Raw genomic sequence first — 19,818 nt, 5'->3', positions numbered from 1 at the left:
TACAGATACCTCCAAGGTAAGGGTTGTTGTTGTTGTTGTTGTTGTTGTTGTTGTTGTTGTTGTTGTTGTTGTTGTTTTAAATGACAACAACCAGAATACCCCATCTCATCCATGATAATTCCACCAACCAAATCCCCACCTTTTCAATAATTTTGTGCAGCATTACCCCCTGATTAATTGATGGAGTATGGTTAGCAGAAAGTGTGATGCAATTTTGGCATAGCAATAGTTTTTTTATGGAGAATTTGTATGATTCATTTTAGAGTGGACAAATAGGCAGTTTGCTCCAGCTTTCCATTCCTTCTGTTTGTCCATGTGGTTCCTACACTCCTTTTTCCGCTATGTTTTAAAATGGTGAACATTGTGGTGGAGGCTCACAGGGGATGCCCTGCTGGGTTGATCCACCTCTGTGCATCCACACTGGAATTTGGAGTGCCCACCCCACCACTTCTGGGTTGTATGAACAGGCCCAATGAAAAGTAACTAAACAGTGAATGAAATAATTCAGGTTTGAAAAACAAAACAGATCATTAAACTCAACTCCACTGGTCATCATAACTAGAAAACCCGTTCTAAGATATATATATTTTCCAGGGAAGACCTCCTAGATTGCATCCGCAAAAATTGCTTATCCATTCATTACTGTCCTCAGATGGGCAGTTATGTTCATAGCTTTCTGGCTTGTAATTACCGAAATACAGGCGGCTGGATTAGCTCAGGTCAATGAACAATTCAGTGCTCAGTCTGTTTGTGGGAGGGTGATGGGGGGACAGCAAGGGGAGGAGACAGCTTATATTAAAGTTTGCGGTGGTTCTCCACCTATCATTTGTGGTCTGTAAAGTGTTTGCTGGTGGTCTTGCAAGAAGAAGTTAAGAATTTACATGTTGCTTCCAGCTTGCATCAAAAGACACAATGTTTGATGGTGTGGGGTGATGTCAGGTTTGAGTTTCTTCCATTTTTTTAGTTTTTTAAAAAAGTGTATTGTACAGCACAGCATATAACTATGCATACTGAGAAATTTAGTAAAACTTCTGTTGGCCAATTTAGAGAATTGAAGGTGGTATCACAGTCACTGCTAACCATGGTCTACATTCTCCTTCTTCTTGTTGCTTTCTTTGATCAATCAGGTTTGTAGGTTTTTGAAATGCTGCAAAACCTGCAAAACATGTTTGATTAGTGAAGACACTAGTGACAAAGGCAGGGTGTGGGGTAATGAGTGTATGTTACCCTCTGTCCACGTGTCCTACAGGTCATAGCTAGAATAAAACTTGCAAATACTTAAGGTGAACCAATTTCTTTAGCTGGAAACGTAATTGTACAGAAGCATGCAGCAATTGCTCACAATGGGTAGTAGTCAACTAGACTTTACTCAGAGTAGGCCTATTGAAATTGACCAGCGTGACTAAATTAGGTCCATTAATTTCAGTGGGTTTGCTCTCAGTTGAATATCACTGAATAGAGCGAAATGCATAAGACATTTGTGAAACATGAAGAAGAAAACCAATAGCCCCTCTGAGTCCAGAAGAGAAAATTAGAACGTTCTTTCTTGCAAACTTGGTTGTCAGCCAGTGTTCTTCTAATCCACCAAGGTACCAGACACTTCAGAGTTTCTTCCTTGCAAACAGGTTTGGTCCCAAAGAGACAGCAGATGGAAAGCTTACAAACTGCATCTTGAAGGACAATTATACAACAAAATACCAGTAATAGAAAAGAATGATTCCCTATCCGAAGAGTAAATACTGGGATCCAGCCAGCAGGATGGATCCTGTCCTTCCCCATCTCTCAAGAACCTCTTTAACAGATGGGAGGAGCATCGTTGTAATGTCACGTGACAATGTAAAAGAGACTTATTGTTAGTGCTGTTCAGCTGAATGTCACTGACAGCAAGCTTTGGATGTCAAGGAACAATTGGGAGTGCTCCTTAAGCTCACCATTGTTCCTTTACAGCCACTTTTTTACCTGCCCCAGAGCTAAGTCACATATGATGTTAGGTGTGGGGCAAGTGGAGCCCCTGCCAGGCCTAAGTGGCCCTCCATTCTCTGTTTGCTAATTGTAAACACCCCCAAATTCAAGAGGAAAGGAGCCCATAAATAGATTTCATTTCTCCAGCAGAACAGGCTTCTTCCTCCTCCACTGAGTGAGTCTACCCCAACCTGTTCACAGGGGTTGCATGTATACACACCACTGTGATAGATGGACTGATGTTTCCATGGAAAAGCCCATTATCCACATCTCTTATCAGCCTGCTATGCTCCTCAACTACTGCAGCTACAGTATCAATGAAACCTTCCCCTTTCTTGATTTCTGTTAAATTCAGTCCTGCTACTCTTCCTTTATCCCCTCTTATTCCAAACATAGACCCCCGACATGGTCTGAAGGCACCATCTTGCTGAAGCTAAGCAGGGCTAAGTCTGGTCAATGCCTGCATAGGTGGCTTGGAACCTTGTATAAATCACATTGGATTCCATGATGGATGAATGGCAAGGTATAAATGTGAGGAAACAAATATGAATGAACACTGAGAAGAGCCACCACCTGAAGAAAAAAACGAATGGAGTGAGGATATTTCTGGGGTGGAGCAGAGGCACAAGTTTGCCTTGCTGCAAGTAAGGCTTCACTTAAGTGAGTCACTTAAGGCCTTGTGAGACCCAGCTCTTGCGTAGCTTGGAACAAGAGCTGGAAATGTCTGTCAGGGCAACAAGCAGACACAACCCAGATAAATGGGCAAAGAACCACAATGGGCTTGTGTTGACTGTTGTTTATGGGGCTCTGGAAGGCATTTTTAGGCTGTTCCTGATTGGCTGTTGGGTTGTATGTGTTTGCCTTCCCTGAGGTGCTGCTTCCCTTGAGAAGGACTTACTTGTGTGTCTTGGCCTTTAGCTGTTGCCAATTGACCAAGTTGCTCTTTCATCACCAGCTTGGGGGAAGGACCTGTGGGGTCATTTGAAGTGGAGGCTGTATGGCTCAAAAAAACAACTGCTGGGAATCTCAGGCGGGGTAGCTGGTTGGCCACTTTGAGAACAAGATGCTGGAGTTCGTGGACCTTTGGTCTGATCCTTACGTTCTTAAATTGTCACATTGACACAGGCAGTTGCTATGGGAAATCCACACCATAAGTTCCTGTAGGATACAATTCATCACATATAGTTCTGGAATGAACTGAGTGGCGCCTGTGGAACATCATGACTGGCTGTTCATGCTTGTCTTCTCAAGCAGAAATGGGGTACATATTTGCCTCCAATAAATACATTAGCAAAAAAAAAAAGCCATTTTATTTTAAAAGGTTTAATTTTGCACATTATTTCCAACTGGCTGGATTTGCACAATATGAAGTTCTAGCTGAAACAGTGACAGATTTTAAAAAAAATACTATAGAATCTTTCTGAGTCATATCCAACATGAATCTGAGAGCTGATGTTTCAGAATTGCTTCCAATAAATTCCAAATACGATAGACCTTTTTAAACACATGCATACACATATAGTTGAAATATGTGTTCTGGAAGTCTCACAAAATTATTCCTCTTTTAGGAAAGGAATGGGAAGACTACTTAATATTGCAAGAGAGAGAATATCCAGTGCGAGGATAAAGTCCATTGTCCAGTGACATGACTTTACTTGTCAGTCACAAAGGTGACAAGGGGGCTAGATTAAGCAAAGCTTCATCAAGATTAACAAAGGAAGATTATTGACCTCATCGTGAAAGGGCAGAAGCCTGTTTTATCATTAAACCTTGGAAGAGGGATGTTCCGTCACTGGTGGGGAAACCTCTTTGGCAATTAGAATAGCAACTTCCGCCGTGATTAGCTCCGGATGGACTGAGAACACACAATTCTTGGGTCAATCTCTTTTATTCCTAATCTCGGGGGGAGGGGGGGTAGAAGGCAAAGAAAGGGGGAAGTATTGTTACCCCCGCTACAGGATCTAATTGAATTTCTCTGCTGCACTTAGAAGTGAGGAAAGAAAAAAACTGTATCGGGTATCGTGGTAAGTAATTTGCAAGAGAGGAGGAGGCTGCTGGGTTGTTGTTGTTGTTGTTGTTGTTGTTGTTGTTTTTCTGGCGCTGCTTTATACACACACACACCCTAAAGAAATCATTTTGTTGTTTGTGCTGAACGTTGTTGTATTGCCCATTAGCATGAGATTCATGATGCCAAGTAGGAACCCTGAGTCTCCCTGTGTGGAGACAGCTGCTAACCTCATAAAACTGTTAGAAGGATTAACACAGCCAGGGGCTGAAATGTAATCAAACTTAAGCAGGTGAATGGATCCCTAGTAGAGCAAATATTCCTGAAAATGGAGAGTGGGAAGGGAGACAACAATATTTGCAATCGTTTGACATTGGGGCTGATGACCAACGTTCCCCAGATTTCACCAGTCTATTGAAAGTAGGAGAGGAACTCCTCCCCCGCCCCCATTCTCATTCATGCCAATTTTTCGTTGATGTTTCTATGCAAGTTACTTGCAAGCTAGGGACGGGGAAGGAATACTATTCCATATGTGTTTAAAGATGCATTTATCTAATTTGCAGTTTTCAAAACAATACGGGAACCAAAGCACAGCTGCCCTTCAAAATTCACACTTCTCTGAATTTTGCAGTGCAGTTCTCCAGCCAAGTAATGTATACAAAAATGCATATACTGTGGCATACAGTGTGCATGTAATGCATATTTTTACTGAAATTAACATGCAAACTTGCATTATTTTGGGGGGAATGGATTTGCGAAACTTTTTATATTGGAGGGAATTATGTATAAGCCGTGCATATTAGGAGGAATTTGCATCAGAATGCTGATGAATTTTCATAAGGACTTTTTAAAAAAATTGCAGACTGATGTGAAATGTGGAGAAGTCAAATTGATATTGGGAATGAGGAACAACAAAAAAAACTGAAATGGAGAGATTGATCCATCCCTATTTGCAATTTGGAGATGCTTCACCAAAGCCTGGTGTGCTTTTTCCTTTTAATAAACGTAAGCCAGTTCATGGTGCCTTTGTGTGTTTCCTAAATGCTTACATGAAACACTTGCTTAAATTGAGATGTATCTTTCTCTCAATAAATGTCAGAAAGCTTTGGAATAATGTTTTGGTGTGATGGTTGCTCTAACAAATCCACCAAAAGTTTCCTCAAGCAGCAGCTGCAGACCAGATTTAGAACCTCTACCAAACTGATAAGCATACAGGGAAAGGGTTAAGGAAAGGGGTTTTTTTGTGATTTCTGTACCCTGAATGCAAGTCCAAGATTGGCGAGATGTTGAAAGTCAAGGGGAGATTAATCAGCTAAATAAGCCCAATACATGTTCAAAGACAGGAATGCAAAAGTCACTGGGTTGTATTCGTCTAGGTTTTACTCAGAGTAGGCCCACTGAAATTAATCAATGCATTGAAATTAGTGGATTGGATGCTTCAGCTGAGATTCTTGCATTTCAGGGGATTGGACTAGATGGCCCTTTGGGTCCGTTCCAACTCTACAATTCTATGATTTTATGAACGAACCAAAGTTAGCCATTGCTATTAATTTCTGAGTAGTATTAGCAGTGGAAGCACCCCTATTCTCTTCCCACTGCTTCAGACATTCTCCTGTAAACATCTTTTTGACCATTCCCATCACTTGTTTAAGAAATGCAAACATCTAGGGGAGGTTGATTGGAGAACATGCATTTGTTTTTCAGTTTACATAAAATCATCAGGCAGAAAGAGAAGGTTATTAAAGAATTTTGTTGGTTTGTTTTTAAACTCCTGCATTGGACTTGCAAGAAGACCCTCTCTAGTTTCATGATTCTATGAAATATAATGTGGTACAGCTTTTCCTGAGCTTCAGTCTACATGTGGAAGATTTCATATCTGAATAAACCTCTGGTCCCATAAGGGCTGTGACATATGCTCTCTGCCACCATAAGTGTTGACCAGTTTTCTGCTCACCTTAAGATGCTGTGCAGCTTAGAAGCTTCCATACCATTAAACCGATGAAATAACCAGACTACCTGTCCTCTGGGGACCAAAGAAGCAACAGCTTCTTAAGTTATTGACTTTGAACAACTCAACACCAAAACATGTGCTTCAGATATCTGAAATAACATGCCTTCATCGCGACAAACCATGTTCAGATTGGCAAGCGGGTGCTCATAGGCAGCTGAACCTACTGCAAATTTATACACATGTGTAAATTATTCTTGCAGCAGCTAAAAAGACACAGGGCTGTTTCTGCTGGAAGCCGCTTTATGCTGACTTAGACCACTGCTCAGCACTGCCTACAATTGACTGGCTCTCTGAGATTCTGACAGGCTACGGATTGGATCTGGGACTTCCTGCATGCAAGCGGATGCTCTGCCATGAAGCAACTGTTCTTCCATTTAAATTAAAGTTGTTGTTGTTGCTTAGTTGTGTCCAACACTTCGTGACCCCATGGACCAGAGCATGCCAGGCACTCCTGTCTTCCACTGCCTCCCGCAGTTTGGTCAAACTCATGTTGGTAGCTTTTATAATTCTGCCCAGTCATCTCATCCTCTGTCGTCCCCTTCTCCTTGTGCCCTCCATCTTTCCCAACATCAGAGTCTTTTCCAGGGAGTCTTCTCTTCTCATGAGGTGGCCAAAGTATTGGAGCCTCAGCTTCAGGATCTGTCCTTCCAGTGAGCGCTCAGGGCTGATTTCCTTCAGAATGGAGAGGTTTGATCTTCTTGCAGTCCATGGGACTCTCAAGAGTCTCCTCCAGCGCCATAATTCAAAAGCATCAATTCTTTGGCGATCATCCTAAATTAGAGTAGACCCATTGAAATTAATGGATAGACCCATTAATTTTAATGGGCCTTAACTGAGTTGAACTAGTGGAGAATAAGAGAACTTAAGGAGTAACCCAACAGTGTGCAAGTAGACTTCCACTTCTGCAACGGGACTTTGCTGTCTCCCAGTGCACCTCTAAAATTTGTTCAGGTGCATGTTGCCTAACCCTTTGGAGCATATCTGGAGGGCAGGGGAGGGTGGTGGCGTCCGTTCCACTCATGCATCACAGTATTGGCTTCAACCCTTTTAAAAATACATTGTGGCATAGGTTTTGTAGGCTAGTGCTTAGCTTCTCAGATCCATGTGAGGACTGTCAACACAATTACAGACCAGTTGCAGAAGAGGCAGTTCAATGTACACAAACATCAAGAAACTGAAAGAGAATTTCCAAAGGAGGGGAGAACAAAAAGCAAATCAGAGCCAAAAGGTAAAGGAGAGAAGGGGAAACTGTTTGAAGTATCAGAAGGTGTGAAGAAGGCTGGTCTCATCAGGACAGACCAGAATGTGGCTATTAAAAGTCAAATCCATTAAAATAGGTGAGAATATTCTTGGCAACTTTAATGAGAGCCAGATCTCACCTTTCTGGGCGGAAAATGTGTGCTTATGTCATTGGACTTTACATTTGCAAGCATCATTAGGACCACCTTTGTGTCTTTAAAAGAGTTTGTGTGTGTGTGTGTGTTTTAAAAAAGAGAAATTGAAGTGTGTGGGGAAAGAATAATTTAGAAAGATCTAAATGATCTGATCCATGAATAAAAGATAGTTGCTTGAAATGTGGTTTTGGAGTGTGCGAGCGGGGGGCAGGGGAAGGAAGGCCCAATTGTGGTATGGGCCACTGACTATTTCTTTCATTCGTCAGAACATCTAACCATCCTGATATTAAGAACTTGGGGTGGGTGGGTGGAATAACAGGAAATTAATGGTTCTTAGGGGGAAAATAAAAAGACCCGACAGGTTGAGCATAAAAAGCTGTAAAGGAGCAAACAATTAAAGGTAATCCATACTGTTGTTATTGGAAAACCTGTGAATGTTAACTGTTCTCATTTGGAGAATATCTGTGTGTGTGTGTGTGTGTGTGTGTGTGTGTGTGTGTGTATGAGTGTGTGTGTGTGTGTGTAATGTTTCTCTCCTGAACGCTAATCTTTTCTCACTCCATCCTGTAATCTTAGTTTATCCTTGATGGAAAGTCTTTGTTCTCCGTACTTTTGAACCTATATTTCCCCTTCTTCTCTCCCCAATTTAAATAAAGGTTTTGACAGAGGAACAAACAGCAATGAACTCGGAAGAACAAAGGGTTGTTGTTGTCATCTCCCCCCTTCTTCTTTCCTTCATGTTTTCACATGCTTGTGGTGATTTTCTCTCTTTTTCTTTTTCCTTTTTAAAAAGAGGTGTTTCATCTGGTCTCGTTTCTCTTTCAGGAAGTTGATGGCAATAAAGTGATGTCTTCATTTGCCCCGCACAACTCATCTACCTCACCCTTGAAGGCAGAAGAAGGTGGGCGTCAGAGCGGAGAGTCCTTCTCCAGCACAGCTCTGGGAACTCCAGAAAGGCGCAAAGGCAGCCTAGCGGACGTTGTGGACACTCTAAAACAGAGGAAAATGGAGGAGCTCATCAAGAATGAACCAGAAGGTAAGGTCTTAGAAACACATGGAAGTTTGCTGCCCCTTCCCCCCACTCCACATGAATCAGGTGAGACTCCCCAAGTTAAAAACACACAAGGCAGTGCTGAGCATTGAAGAGGCCACCTCCTCATTACCACCACCCCACCAAAAAGCACAAATCCATCTTGCCGCGGAGGAGCGTTGGAACCTGAATAGCCCTGGTCTTCATATTGCCAAACTCTGGTGTAAGTGAAGGGCTGGGGAACCTGTGGATCTCTAGATGCCCCTTCCATTTCAATAGACTGTTTGCATAGCTTAAGAAGGTTGAGCCAAATCGTACTCCTGATGTTCTTGGCTGTGACAATCAGTTCTGTTGGGGTTTTCTGAGTAATTTTAGTTTGAATTGATTTGTATTGTATTGTAAAGTTCTTCACACTGTCTGTCATCGTGGATGCCTCCAACACAGCTTACAAGTACCGTGATTTAATTAATAAATGCTGAATAGCACTTCTTCAGCACCCAAGTTGGAAACTGCAGCACAATATCCACAGAAACCCATAGGCACTGAGCCATATGCGCCTGCATTGTGTCCAGTGGTGCTCCCAAACTGCGGGCAAAATAAGAGGGGTGTTCAACTTCTGTGCTCTGTGCCCAGGCATTCTTCACATTGGCTCACTGTGGCAGCACTGCAACAATTTGCTTCCAAATGTTACCTGTGTGTGGCATCCAGCACTGAAAGTTCTCTAGGCTTTGATGTAATTAGTGTCTTGTTCTTCCTTTGCTTCTCCATCTTCCTCACTGGAAACAGGCCTGCCTGGGGACAATAGAAGGGTTCCAGGAGAGATTTCAAAATCTTCCTAACTTGCCTGCTCCTCAGTACTTTTCTGTACACCCTGTTATCTGGTTAAGCCTTCCATTTTACACACTATTGAGAGCGTCACACAACTCATGTTCTCTCCATGTCAGCCTTCCCCAACTTGGTGTATTCTAGTTGTTTTGGACTATAGTTCCCATCAGCCCCTGTACTGACTGGGGCTGATGATGGGCAGTGTGGTCCAAACCATTTGGAGAATCCCGTACTGGCAAAGGTTGCTTTTAAGTCCCCTTCGGAAACTTACTCCCCCCAGTGTGCTGTAGTGGTTAAGAGCAGTGGACTCGTAATCTGGGGAACCGGGTTCGCTTACCCGCTCCTCCACATGCAGCTGCTGGGTGCCCTTGGGCCAGTCACACTTCTTTGAAGTCTTTCAGCTTCACTCACCTCACAGAGTGTTTGTTGTGGGGGAGGAAGTGAAAGGAGAATGTTAGCCGCTTTGAGACTCTTTCGGGTAGTGATAAAGCGGGATATCAAATCCAAACTCTTCTTCTTCTTCTTCTTCTCCTCCTCCTCCTCCTACCTTTTGCTTACCTGTTCCACAGCTTGTACCCCCAGCTTAGTTTAGCTTAACCTGCCTGGTTCAAGTGGTTCTGTTCCAGCTGTATTCAGGATGGGGTGGGTGGGTGGGGGGAGAAAGAGAGATTGGAAAGAAGGGAGCAGGTTGAGAGAATACCATGTTGAGTGGGAAGCCATGCAAGGCTCCAGAGACTCCATTAAGCAAAGGTTACGCTTAGACATAAGAATAGTAACAGAGCTTATGCATTATCTGAGCTCCACTAAAATGAAAATGTATAGCACAAACAAAAGACTTACAGCTTTGTGAAGAGATGAGGGAAGAGGTGGGGGTGGCGCAGAGAGAGAGAGAACCACAGAACATTGGGGCTTTTAAACAAATGTATGCAACAGAAAAACCTTTTCTTCCCTCCAGCCATTGTTCTATTGTCTTTCAAAGGCCATTAAAATGAACAGCAGGTTCTGATGAAAATTTCATTAAGCTCTAGTTAAATCATTATGAGGGTGCCATATTCATGCCTCGGCTTTTTCCTCCATCAAGGAGACACACACAAAAACCTGAATTAGAAAATGTGGTGGGTTTTATCTCAACTTCAACTCCCCTCACTAATAATAATAATAATAATAATAATAATAATAATGCAAGTCAGGAAGTTGGAAGAGGAAGAGGAAGGTTGAATGGGGATGCTGTGAAAGGATGTAACATTGGTGCATCTTCTTAGAAGTAAGGGGTAGTGAGTGAGAAAAAAATTAAAAGTATTAAAATGGCAGGGGTGATATTTGCATTTTAAGACACCCTCGCCTTTTCTCAGACTGATACAACCCACCCACCCAGTTTAGAAAATGGCTAATTAACCATTCATCCTTATGTGAGGTGGAAGCATGGTGGGTCTCAAAAAGGAGGGTTCTTGTTATCTGCAATAATTTATTTGCAATGGCATTGGAGGTTTAGATTGTCTAGATAAATAGAAAATAAAAGAGAAATCTCACCAAAGGGGAAAGATTTAATTTTGGGAAAGATAGTACTTGTCAGTGGACAGATCAGCACATAATATATTATTGGACTCTCAGTTGTATCAGCCTGTTACTATAAATGTAAAGCCCACATAGATCCCACGTAGACAGCCAAATGGTGCTGGAGTGAGCACTAGCACCCTGGAGTAGCTTAGATGTCTGTGTCATCTTGCAAAGTGGTAAGGATAAATTTTATAATAAATCTGGTTTGAATATGTAGTATTATGCATGGTGAAATGCTTTTTTCTCTCCCTTCCCTTGAGACAATTGAGTAGAAGGTGGTTAATAAATTATCATTAGTTATCATCAATAATACTATCATTACTTAATAATAAATTATTATTATTAATAAATTATTTTTATTATTATTATTAATAATAATAATAATAATAATAATAATAATAATAATAATAATATCGATACTATTATTTCTGTACCCACTGCAGTCCATCATAAATAGTCACAGAGCCTCCTGTTCTTTCAGGAGATGTTTTTTAGAAGCATCTTCCTTGATTCCACATTTCTTCGTTTTTCTTTAACCTTTCTAAAATACATACTACAACATTAAACCATGCCAACTATGTCTCACTGAAATCATGGGTGCTAAACATGGTGCTTAGCTATGTTCTTGATGTTCACTGAACAGGGTACAGACTCATTCAAGCTCAGAGCAGACCCATTGAAATCATGACCAACTGAAGTTACATTGATTTCAATTAGGCATCCCCCACTCATGCGTGTTCTACTCGCACGTGTCCTCACATATGCGTGGGGCCGGGAAATATATAAAAAGCATCATACCAGTCAATTGTGGGAGAGACCTGGAGAGTCCTTGTGGCTTGTGGTGAGACCCTCCCTGGAACCCAAAAATGTCAGTTAGGTAGGGTGGAGGAAGCCCCCAAAAGACCAGAGGTGCAGCAGAGCTTTGTTTGCGCTGCTCAGCCACCCCGTCTAACAGCTGAGGCATGGGGTAGCACAGCAGCTGCAGCCGCATCCTGAGTGTCCAACAGCCACCAACTGGCCCCCGAGCTTCAACACTAGTTGAAAAGAGAGTTGTGTGGAGATAGAGAGAAGGAGAGAGCTGGAAAGCAGGGGGAAATTGGCATTTAGAAGCTTTGTAGAGGCTTTTTAGAGGGTGCTCCCAATTTTACGTGGCTTCACTTATGCATGCGGGGCCCCAGAACACAACCCCCATGTAAGTGAGGGATGTGACTGTATACTAAGGAGGACTAAGTCTGGATCCATCCTATTGATTCCTGGTTTCCATCCAAGTAAGGCGTACTTAGAGCAGACCAATTGAAATCAACTGACTTACCCGTATTTTTCACTCTATAAGACGCACCAGACCATAAGACGCACCTAGTTTTTGGAGGAGGAAAACAAGAAAAATATATTCTGAATCTCAGAAGCCAGAACAAGAGGGATCACTGCGCAGTGAAAGCAGTGATCCCTCTTGCTGTTCTGGCTTCTGAGATAGCTGCGCAGCCTGCATTCACTCCATAAGACGCACACACATTTCCCCTTACTTTTTAGGAGGGAAAAAGTGAGTCTTATAGAGCAATAAATATGGTAAGTTAGCCAATATCGATTTCAGCAAATCTACAACCCTTTTGCAGCAATGCAAAACACATGTATTGGTGGACAAGCTCCACTGAAAACCACTGAAATTATTTCTTGAGTGAACATGGATAGGATTGACTGACTGCAAAGTCTCTGAAATGCAGGTTGATTGAACAGTTGCTGACTTGAGCGATGGCTGCTTGACTGCACACTCAACTCCAAATGTTCAGTGTCTGCTGACATTATACTTTGTGCACTTCAAGGCCTTCATGAGTTGATAACGGCGATCAGATGCTGAAATGTCCATGCACACTGACGGAAAAACAAAACACTGGAGCAATGCAGCAGCTATGCAGTGGTGTTCCATTATAGCCACTAAGATGTGTCAACTGAACTTAGGAAGTCCAAATTCAAGCTACGTGGAAGAGTACTTCTTCACTTCATAATCCATGAAACCAAAGCATTTCCATTGCATGTAGCACTAGATAACTGGGTTGCGGCTGAAACTGGCAATCTTTTCCAGTTGAGAAACTCCAAGAATTCGGGTCGGATCCATGCCATCTCAAACTTGTGTGAATCAGAATCTGCAGTTAGTGCAGAATGCTGCAGCATGATGGCTGACAGAAGTGAGAACTTATCAACACCAACACAGAACAGAGATCTGTGCTGGTTGCTGATTTGCTACCCGGCCAAGTGCAATGTTTCTGTTAGTATGTAAAGCCAGTTTACCTGAGAGATTGCAGAATGGGCACAGTGACAGGAGGTACATAATTCTCATTCAGCATTTGTGTGGAACTTCCTGGTATTAGGCAAGCACCTTCACTGTACTCTTTTTGGTGCCTTCTAAGAACACTTTTTGTATAGACAAGCCTACTCATATATGCATAATAATTACAAATGTTTTGATCTGTTTCTAACTTACCACTGATTTTCATCATTATTTGATGAAAGTTTTGAAATAGCTGTTTTTAACTGATTTTACTGTTAATTTTATTGTTGCATTCGTTTTTGTAAACCACTTTGAGGCAGTTTTTTCAATAGTCAAGTGATATACAAGTTTTGTGAAATAAATAAAAATGCATAAAAATAGGCATTTTGAAATAAATGTTAGAAATGTGTGTGCTGAAAGGAAATAAAAGGAAATACTTTTAAGGACACACATTTTAAAGCATATTTAAATGTGATATTTTATAATAATAACAACAACAACAACAACAACAACAACAACAACAACAACAACAATAATTTATTTATACCCTGCCCATCTGGTTGAGTTTTGTGAAGAAATCATATTCATATATATATATATATATATATATATATATATATATATATATATATGATTTAATGACTTAAAGCACAGTTACAAATGACAGACATAGAATATAAGTTGAATAAAACAGCATAGGTGCACTTTTTGTTTACAAAAAAAGGAGACAGTCACAAAGAGGATGGGAGAAAGTTAGTTTTGCAGACTTAACAAGCTATCACCCCCACTTCAATATTTTAGTGCCACAAACTGTGGTGTAGTAAGTCTCCCCAAAACAATCTCTGTGGTTTTGGGGGCACCAAAGACCCTCTCTGTCTTGCTCCATACACAATGGAAGATGCACAGATTCCATCAAATCCACCAACCAGCTTCACTCTCTTTAGGACTCTGCTACACTGCGTTAATTTATTGGATATTGTCCATGCCCAAACTTTGCTCCACCCACCCAGTAAAGTAAATGGTGTGTTGTATCGAGGACAAATTAATGTAGAAGTGGACTTTATTGGAATGGACACAGGAGAAAGTGGCACAGACCAGACATAGGCTGTTTTGCCCATCTCTAGATGTGGCCTCATCAAGTTGTCTCTTCCCATAAAAGCCAAAGATATGGAGTGCTGGAGAAGAACACGAGACGAGCCCTGCTGGATCCTGCCAAAGTACCATTTAATCCTGTTGTAGAGGGCCATAGTTGAGTGTTAAGGAATCTGTGTCGCATACAGGAGGCCCCAGGTAGGGCTGACAATGTGCCATCCCTGAAACCCTTGACAGCCTGCCAGTCAGTGCCCACAATACTGACCTAACTGGACAAATTTTCTGACTCAGCTTCCTATGGTCTCAGCCAGTTGCAGAAACTGAGTGTAGCCACATTCTCCACACCAGCATTTCCTAGCAACTGGCATTCAGAGGCGCAATATCATTCCCTGCATCATAAGTTTTCCTAACTAGATATTATGAATAAAGGAGGGAAAATGAGATATGGGTCTGCCATTTTCTGTGGCAGACCTATGATCTTCATTGCATCTAATTGCATCCTAAACCCGTACATTAAAACATAAATTTGTCTGCCATTCCAATAACCTTATATTTGTACATTTAGCCGCTGCACATTGAGATATATTTTTCAATGCGTCTGATGACCAAGCACTATAATTTTCAGTATTGCACCTCTCAGAATATGCCAGCAAAGTTGTACCCAATCAAGAAAGTAGTATTTTATCAACCAAAGAGGTATGTTAAGAGGATATGCTTCTGAATAAGTTACAAAATAAGGGCAAAGCACTAATGCATACACTTGCACAGGGTGAGGAAATTGATCAAGCTGGAGATTGTGATGTTTTCTTATGACTTGGGGTTGCCTACATTGGTTTAGGGGTGTTGCTCAAGCTATGGTTTGAATAAGACAAGAAGTAATAAATTAAGTATCGTGTGTGATAGCAGGTTGGAACACACGCAAGTCTTGGACACAAGAAATCTTTATAGGCTCTTCTGAATGAAGCCCATTTGTTTTCTCAATGTCAAGCATAACTTGAGAATCAAGCTTCACACTGGGAGGGATGTAAGTAGGCAACATTTTCCATTCTGCCCTGGATTTGTCCTCTTCGGCACTATTTCCATTCTGTTGTGTGTTGTTGGCCGCCAAAAACGACATTATTCATCTCTCTGTCCACGGTGGCAAAGTTGCATCATTACGTTCTTCCACCCCATACATTTTAGTGCAAAGGAAATGCAGTGCAAATGTGTGGAGTGTGTGTGGATTCAGTTGTGTATCATTTGTGGGTTGAAAGCAGCAACAACATGGGACAGATAAGCCCCTTCCATTTCAAATCCTCTGACATTTCTAAACCTCCCGATAGAATGAAGTTCTCCACTTGGAAAACAATTTCCACTTGGAAAGCCTCATATAATTCCTTGCAGCTTTTAAAAAGATGCTCTATTTCATGCCACTTTCTCCAGTGTCTCTCACTTGTTTTTCTCTCTCCATGATATCTGGTGAGATGTTGTCTGCTGTAGCTTCCCTGTCCCTGCCTCCTTCTCTTATTTTTCTCTGTCATTGTTTGGCTACTGCTTAATGTGAGCAGATAGTGCAAATCTGAGCCATTTCAGCCAAGTGTTTTTGTGGACATAGAATCTGGAGAGTTTGATTTCCCACTGATGCACTCTACATCAGTGCTACTTTAGCATCCATCCCCCCCAAAGGCATAAATCTATTACTGAAGTCACCCAGTGTTATTGTAAAGGAAGCATCCTCCTCTCTCTAACTTGGGTTTCGGGAGAAGAAGAGTCAGTCCCCTTCTATTTCTGGTGTACAATAATGAAGATAATGGGAGTGGGTTTGGAGAAGGCTTATAGGTTGTGACAGACCTCCAGCCCTTACACTGTGGGTTGCCTGTTGACCATGGCATTTCTCTTCCAGCTAAAATCATTAGTGGGAAGAGATATAAGCATGTTTTCCCCTCCTCCTGTTCCCTTGCTCCAGGAGGACAGCCTTCTGTGTTCTTCCCAGGCCCAGAAGGCAGATGAAAACATGGGGCATGGCACAAGTTCATAAGAGAGGCAGATTAAGTGCAGCACAACCGGCTCCGCTGCGCTGGGCACCAAGCCTAGGGGGCGCTGCAGGGCGTTGCAGCTATGACATAGTGAATTGAACAGAATGGAAGGCGAGAGGCAGGGGTAGTCTGGAATTTGGCCCCGCACAGGTTGACGCTGAAATTTGAATGACCAAAGTCAGCTCCTGTTCATAAGAGCAAAAAACCCAAACAGCCACTGGCTTTTGCTAAATTTGGTTGGATTGTAGGTGTTTTTTTTACTATGTAGCTCTTTCCAGATAGACTGAAATGTCCATCATGGGTGATTTAATTCACCATATTAACTTTTGCAAAATGCTATAAAATATAGAAAGCTTTTATTTTTACAAACTAATTTGTCATGCTCATCATTAGTTCAACTTCCTAACGTTGTAGGATTAAGTTGTGGTTTTGAACTCCCTACACTGGCTGGAGTTGCAGGCAGGAGTCTTTTCCCAACCCTAGCTGGTGATGCTGTTGGGGACTGAGCCTGCAGCCTTCTGCATTCAAAGCATGTGCTCTCTGCCATTGAGCTATGACTCTTCCCCTCCTACTCATTTGAACAGCAGCTTATATTTCCTTCATAAGCGCTGCAAACACGATCCTTTATTATTACCAAGCTTGTATGTATAGAACTATTTTAAGGTGAGAGTAAGAGTAATGATTAGGGTCCTAGCCAGAAACACCTCAGGGGTCAGCAAACTTTTTCAGCAGGGGGCTGGTCCACTGTCCCTCAGACCTTGGGGGGGGGCGGACTATATTTTGGAGAGGAAAAAATGAATGAATTCCTATGCCCCACAAATAACCCAGAGATGCATTTTAAATAAAAGGACACATTCTACTCATGTAAAAAAACGCTGATTCCCGTACCGTCCACGGGCCAGATTTAGAAGGTGATTGGGGCAGATCCGGCCCCCGGGCCTTAGTTTCCCTACCCATGTCTTAGTACTTAGGCCTATCTCCCAGGAGTATTTCCATTTACATTCACATTACAAATCAGAACACCTATAGGATTTGTTTTTGCAGAATTTCTGATATCTCTGTGATGGAGTGTAGAGGAAGAGAAGGGCCGTATTAGATTCTGACAACCTTAGTTGAAATGAGAACTGCCCATATCCCCTAATACTATCAAACTTTTTAATCACCATCTCTTGTTAGGGAATCAAGAGGTTTACCTCTTTCATGAGCCACCGGTATTCCAAAGGAGATCATTAATGGACACAACAAGAGAAGGCCCTTTGAAATAACAGGTTCTTTTTTGAGGGGGGGGGAGATCTGATGAGGTGAAGAAGGAAAAAGAGGGGAGGGGTGAAATAAAGCAATCAGAACCTGGGGAAAAGCCTCGGGATACTCTAATTGGCTGAGGTTTGAGTCTCGTTTGTTTGGTTCATCCTCACCTTCGCCTTTGACGAAGCCTGCACTAAAGAGACTTTGTAAATGCTTTTTCCACTGAAGGAGAAACAAGGGTACTTTGCAACTGAGGGCTTTCAAGTTTGGTTCCCCACACTTTTCCGCTGCTGGGAAGGGTGCTGCAACACGGCCACGTTTCTCTGCAGCGCAGCTTTATCCTGGGGGGTGGGAGCTACAGTGGGGGGAAAAACCAACAACACCAACCTGTGTCTCATCTTGTAGAGCAAGCCAGCACGTAACCCCGGAGCCCCTTTTTCTCTCTCAAAAGCACCACCATATGGAGATGCACAAACACACAACTGATGATTAAAGAGGAAGGGGTGGGGAGGGAGTTAAGAGAAAGGAAGACGTACGAGAACAGGAGCCATGCCTGTGCAAAAAAAGGAAGCCCTTAAATGCTGTGGTGGTGTTATTGAGGGTTCTGACGTTATGATAGAAGGTGTGCAGTTTGAAGCCTTGCCAATTCTTCCTGCTTCAAAGTGGTTGGGCCATTTGTCACCTTCAAGAGTTCTCCCCCCCATCTACTAATAATTGAATACTGAGAGTGAAAAGTTGATTCCAGTCGATGGTTCTTTTTTGTTGTTGCTGTTGCTCCCCTTACCTCTTCGTTGTTGCTTAGAATGCTTTCCAAACCTCTCTTGCTTTACATCCTCAAAAGGTTTGGAGCATCTGTAGGTTTTGGTTTTCTGGGCTGATAAAAGACAGCTAAGATGTTGATAAGGCATCTTCAAATGCAAAAGAAACTAAAGGGGGTCAAGTGAGAGAGTTTGTAGTAAAACTTTGCTTTTGGCTGAAAGGCTCTTTTCGTCTGCCTCTTTTCCTCTGTGTGATGGAACGAAAGTGGCTTCTTATAGTTCAGCAATTAATGACTAGGGCTGCTTTGCCCAGTTAAAGAACTCTTACATTGACTGGGGATATGAGTTCAGGCTGTTACATTATTAGAATCATAGAGTTGGAAGTGCCATCCAGCCCAACCCGCTACCACAGAGCCAGTGTGGTGTAGTGGTTAAGAGCGGTGGACTCGTAATCTGGGGAACCGGGTTCATGTCTCCGCTCCTCCACATGCAGCTGCTGGGTGACCTTGGGCCACTTCTCTGAAGTCTCTCAGCCTCACTCACCTCACAGAGTGTTTGCTGTGGGGGAGGAAGGGAAAGGAGAATGTTAGCCGCTTTGAGACTCCTTAGGGTAGTGATAAAGCGGGATATCAAATCCAAACTCCTCTTCTTCTTCTACCATGTGTGAATCAAAGCTACAGAAATCCTGATATACGACCATCCAACTTCTGTTTAAAAACCTCTAAAGGAGGAGAGTCAAGGACCTTCTGCATTAGACTGCCCCACTGTCTTGCCATCAGAAAGTTTTCCCAATGTTTGGTTGGAATCTCCTTCCTTATCATTCAAATCCATTGCTTTGGGCCTTACCCTCTGGAGCAGCAGGAAAACAGGTTTATTTCTGAGCCCCAGCAATAGGTTGGACATTCTAGGCTAAGATTTCAATCCTAACTTCCCTTCACAGGGAGTAAGCAGCGCTGCATTTCTGTGTGTGATCCAAGGGAGAGTGTCTCTCTTTAAAGAAGAAGAAGAAGAGTTTGGATTTGATATCCCGCCTTTCACCCCCTTTAAGGAGTCTCAAAGCGGCTAACATTCTCCTTTCCCTTCCTCCCCCACAACAAACACTCTGTGAGGTGAGTGGGGCTGAGAGACTTCAAAGAAGTGTGACTAGCCCAAGGTCACCCAGCAGCTGCATGTGGAGGAGCGGAGACGCGAACCTGGTTCCCCAGATTACGAGTCTACCGCTCTTAACCACTACACCACACTGGCTCCCAGTGTAACACAGTGGACGCTCAGGTTGCGAACGTGATCCATGCGGGATGCATGTTCGCAACCCGCAGCATCCGCAACCCACCGCAGCACATCTCTGCACATGCGGGTTGTCATTCGGTGCTTCTGCGCATGCGCATGCACGACCGCGGAAACCCGGAAGTAACCCGTTCTGGTACTTCCGGGTTTCGGCGGTCCGCAACCCAAAAAAACACAACCTGAAGCATCTGTAACCCGAGGTATGACTGTACTAATAATCCTGTTAGATTTATATTCCATTCCCTCCAAGGTGGTGTACGTCATTGTTCTCCCCGTCCTCCATGTTAGACTCACAACAACCCAGTGAGGTAGGTTAGGCTGAGAGAGAGTGTGACTGACCCAAGGTCACATGGTAAGCTTAATGCTTGTGTGGG

The 19,818-nt window shown here is 42.7% G+C and overlaps 1 protein-coding gene across 9 annotated transcripts in view; it reads left to right on the top strand.

Annotated features, from left to right (window-relative positions):
• Positions 1-19,818, top strand: part of SOX5 (SRY-box transcription factor 5) — a 783,587-nt gene that overhangs the window by 481,792 nt on the left and 281,977 nt on the right. For all 9 annotated transcript variants that reach the window (XM_081209974.1, XM_081209972.1, XM_081209973.1 and 6 more), the window contains one exon: positions 8,198-8,408. In XM_081209974.1, the coding sequence (XP_081066100.1) occupies positions 8,198-8,408 (211 nt within the window). The remainder of the gene's footprint in view (positions 1-8,197; positions 8,409-19,818) is intronic.

Source organism: Podarcis bocagei, assembly GCF_964188305.1.
Source record: "Podarcis bocagei genome assembly, chromosome: 10".
NCBI classification, from domain to species: Eukaryota; Metazoa; Chordata; class Lepidosauria; order Squamata; family Lacertidae; genus Podarcis; species Podarcis bocagei.
This window is presented reverse-complemented; position numbering and strand designations above follow the sequence as displayed.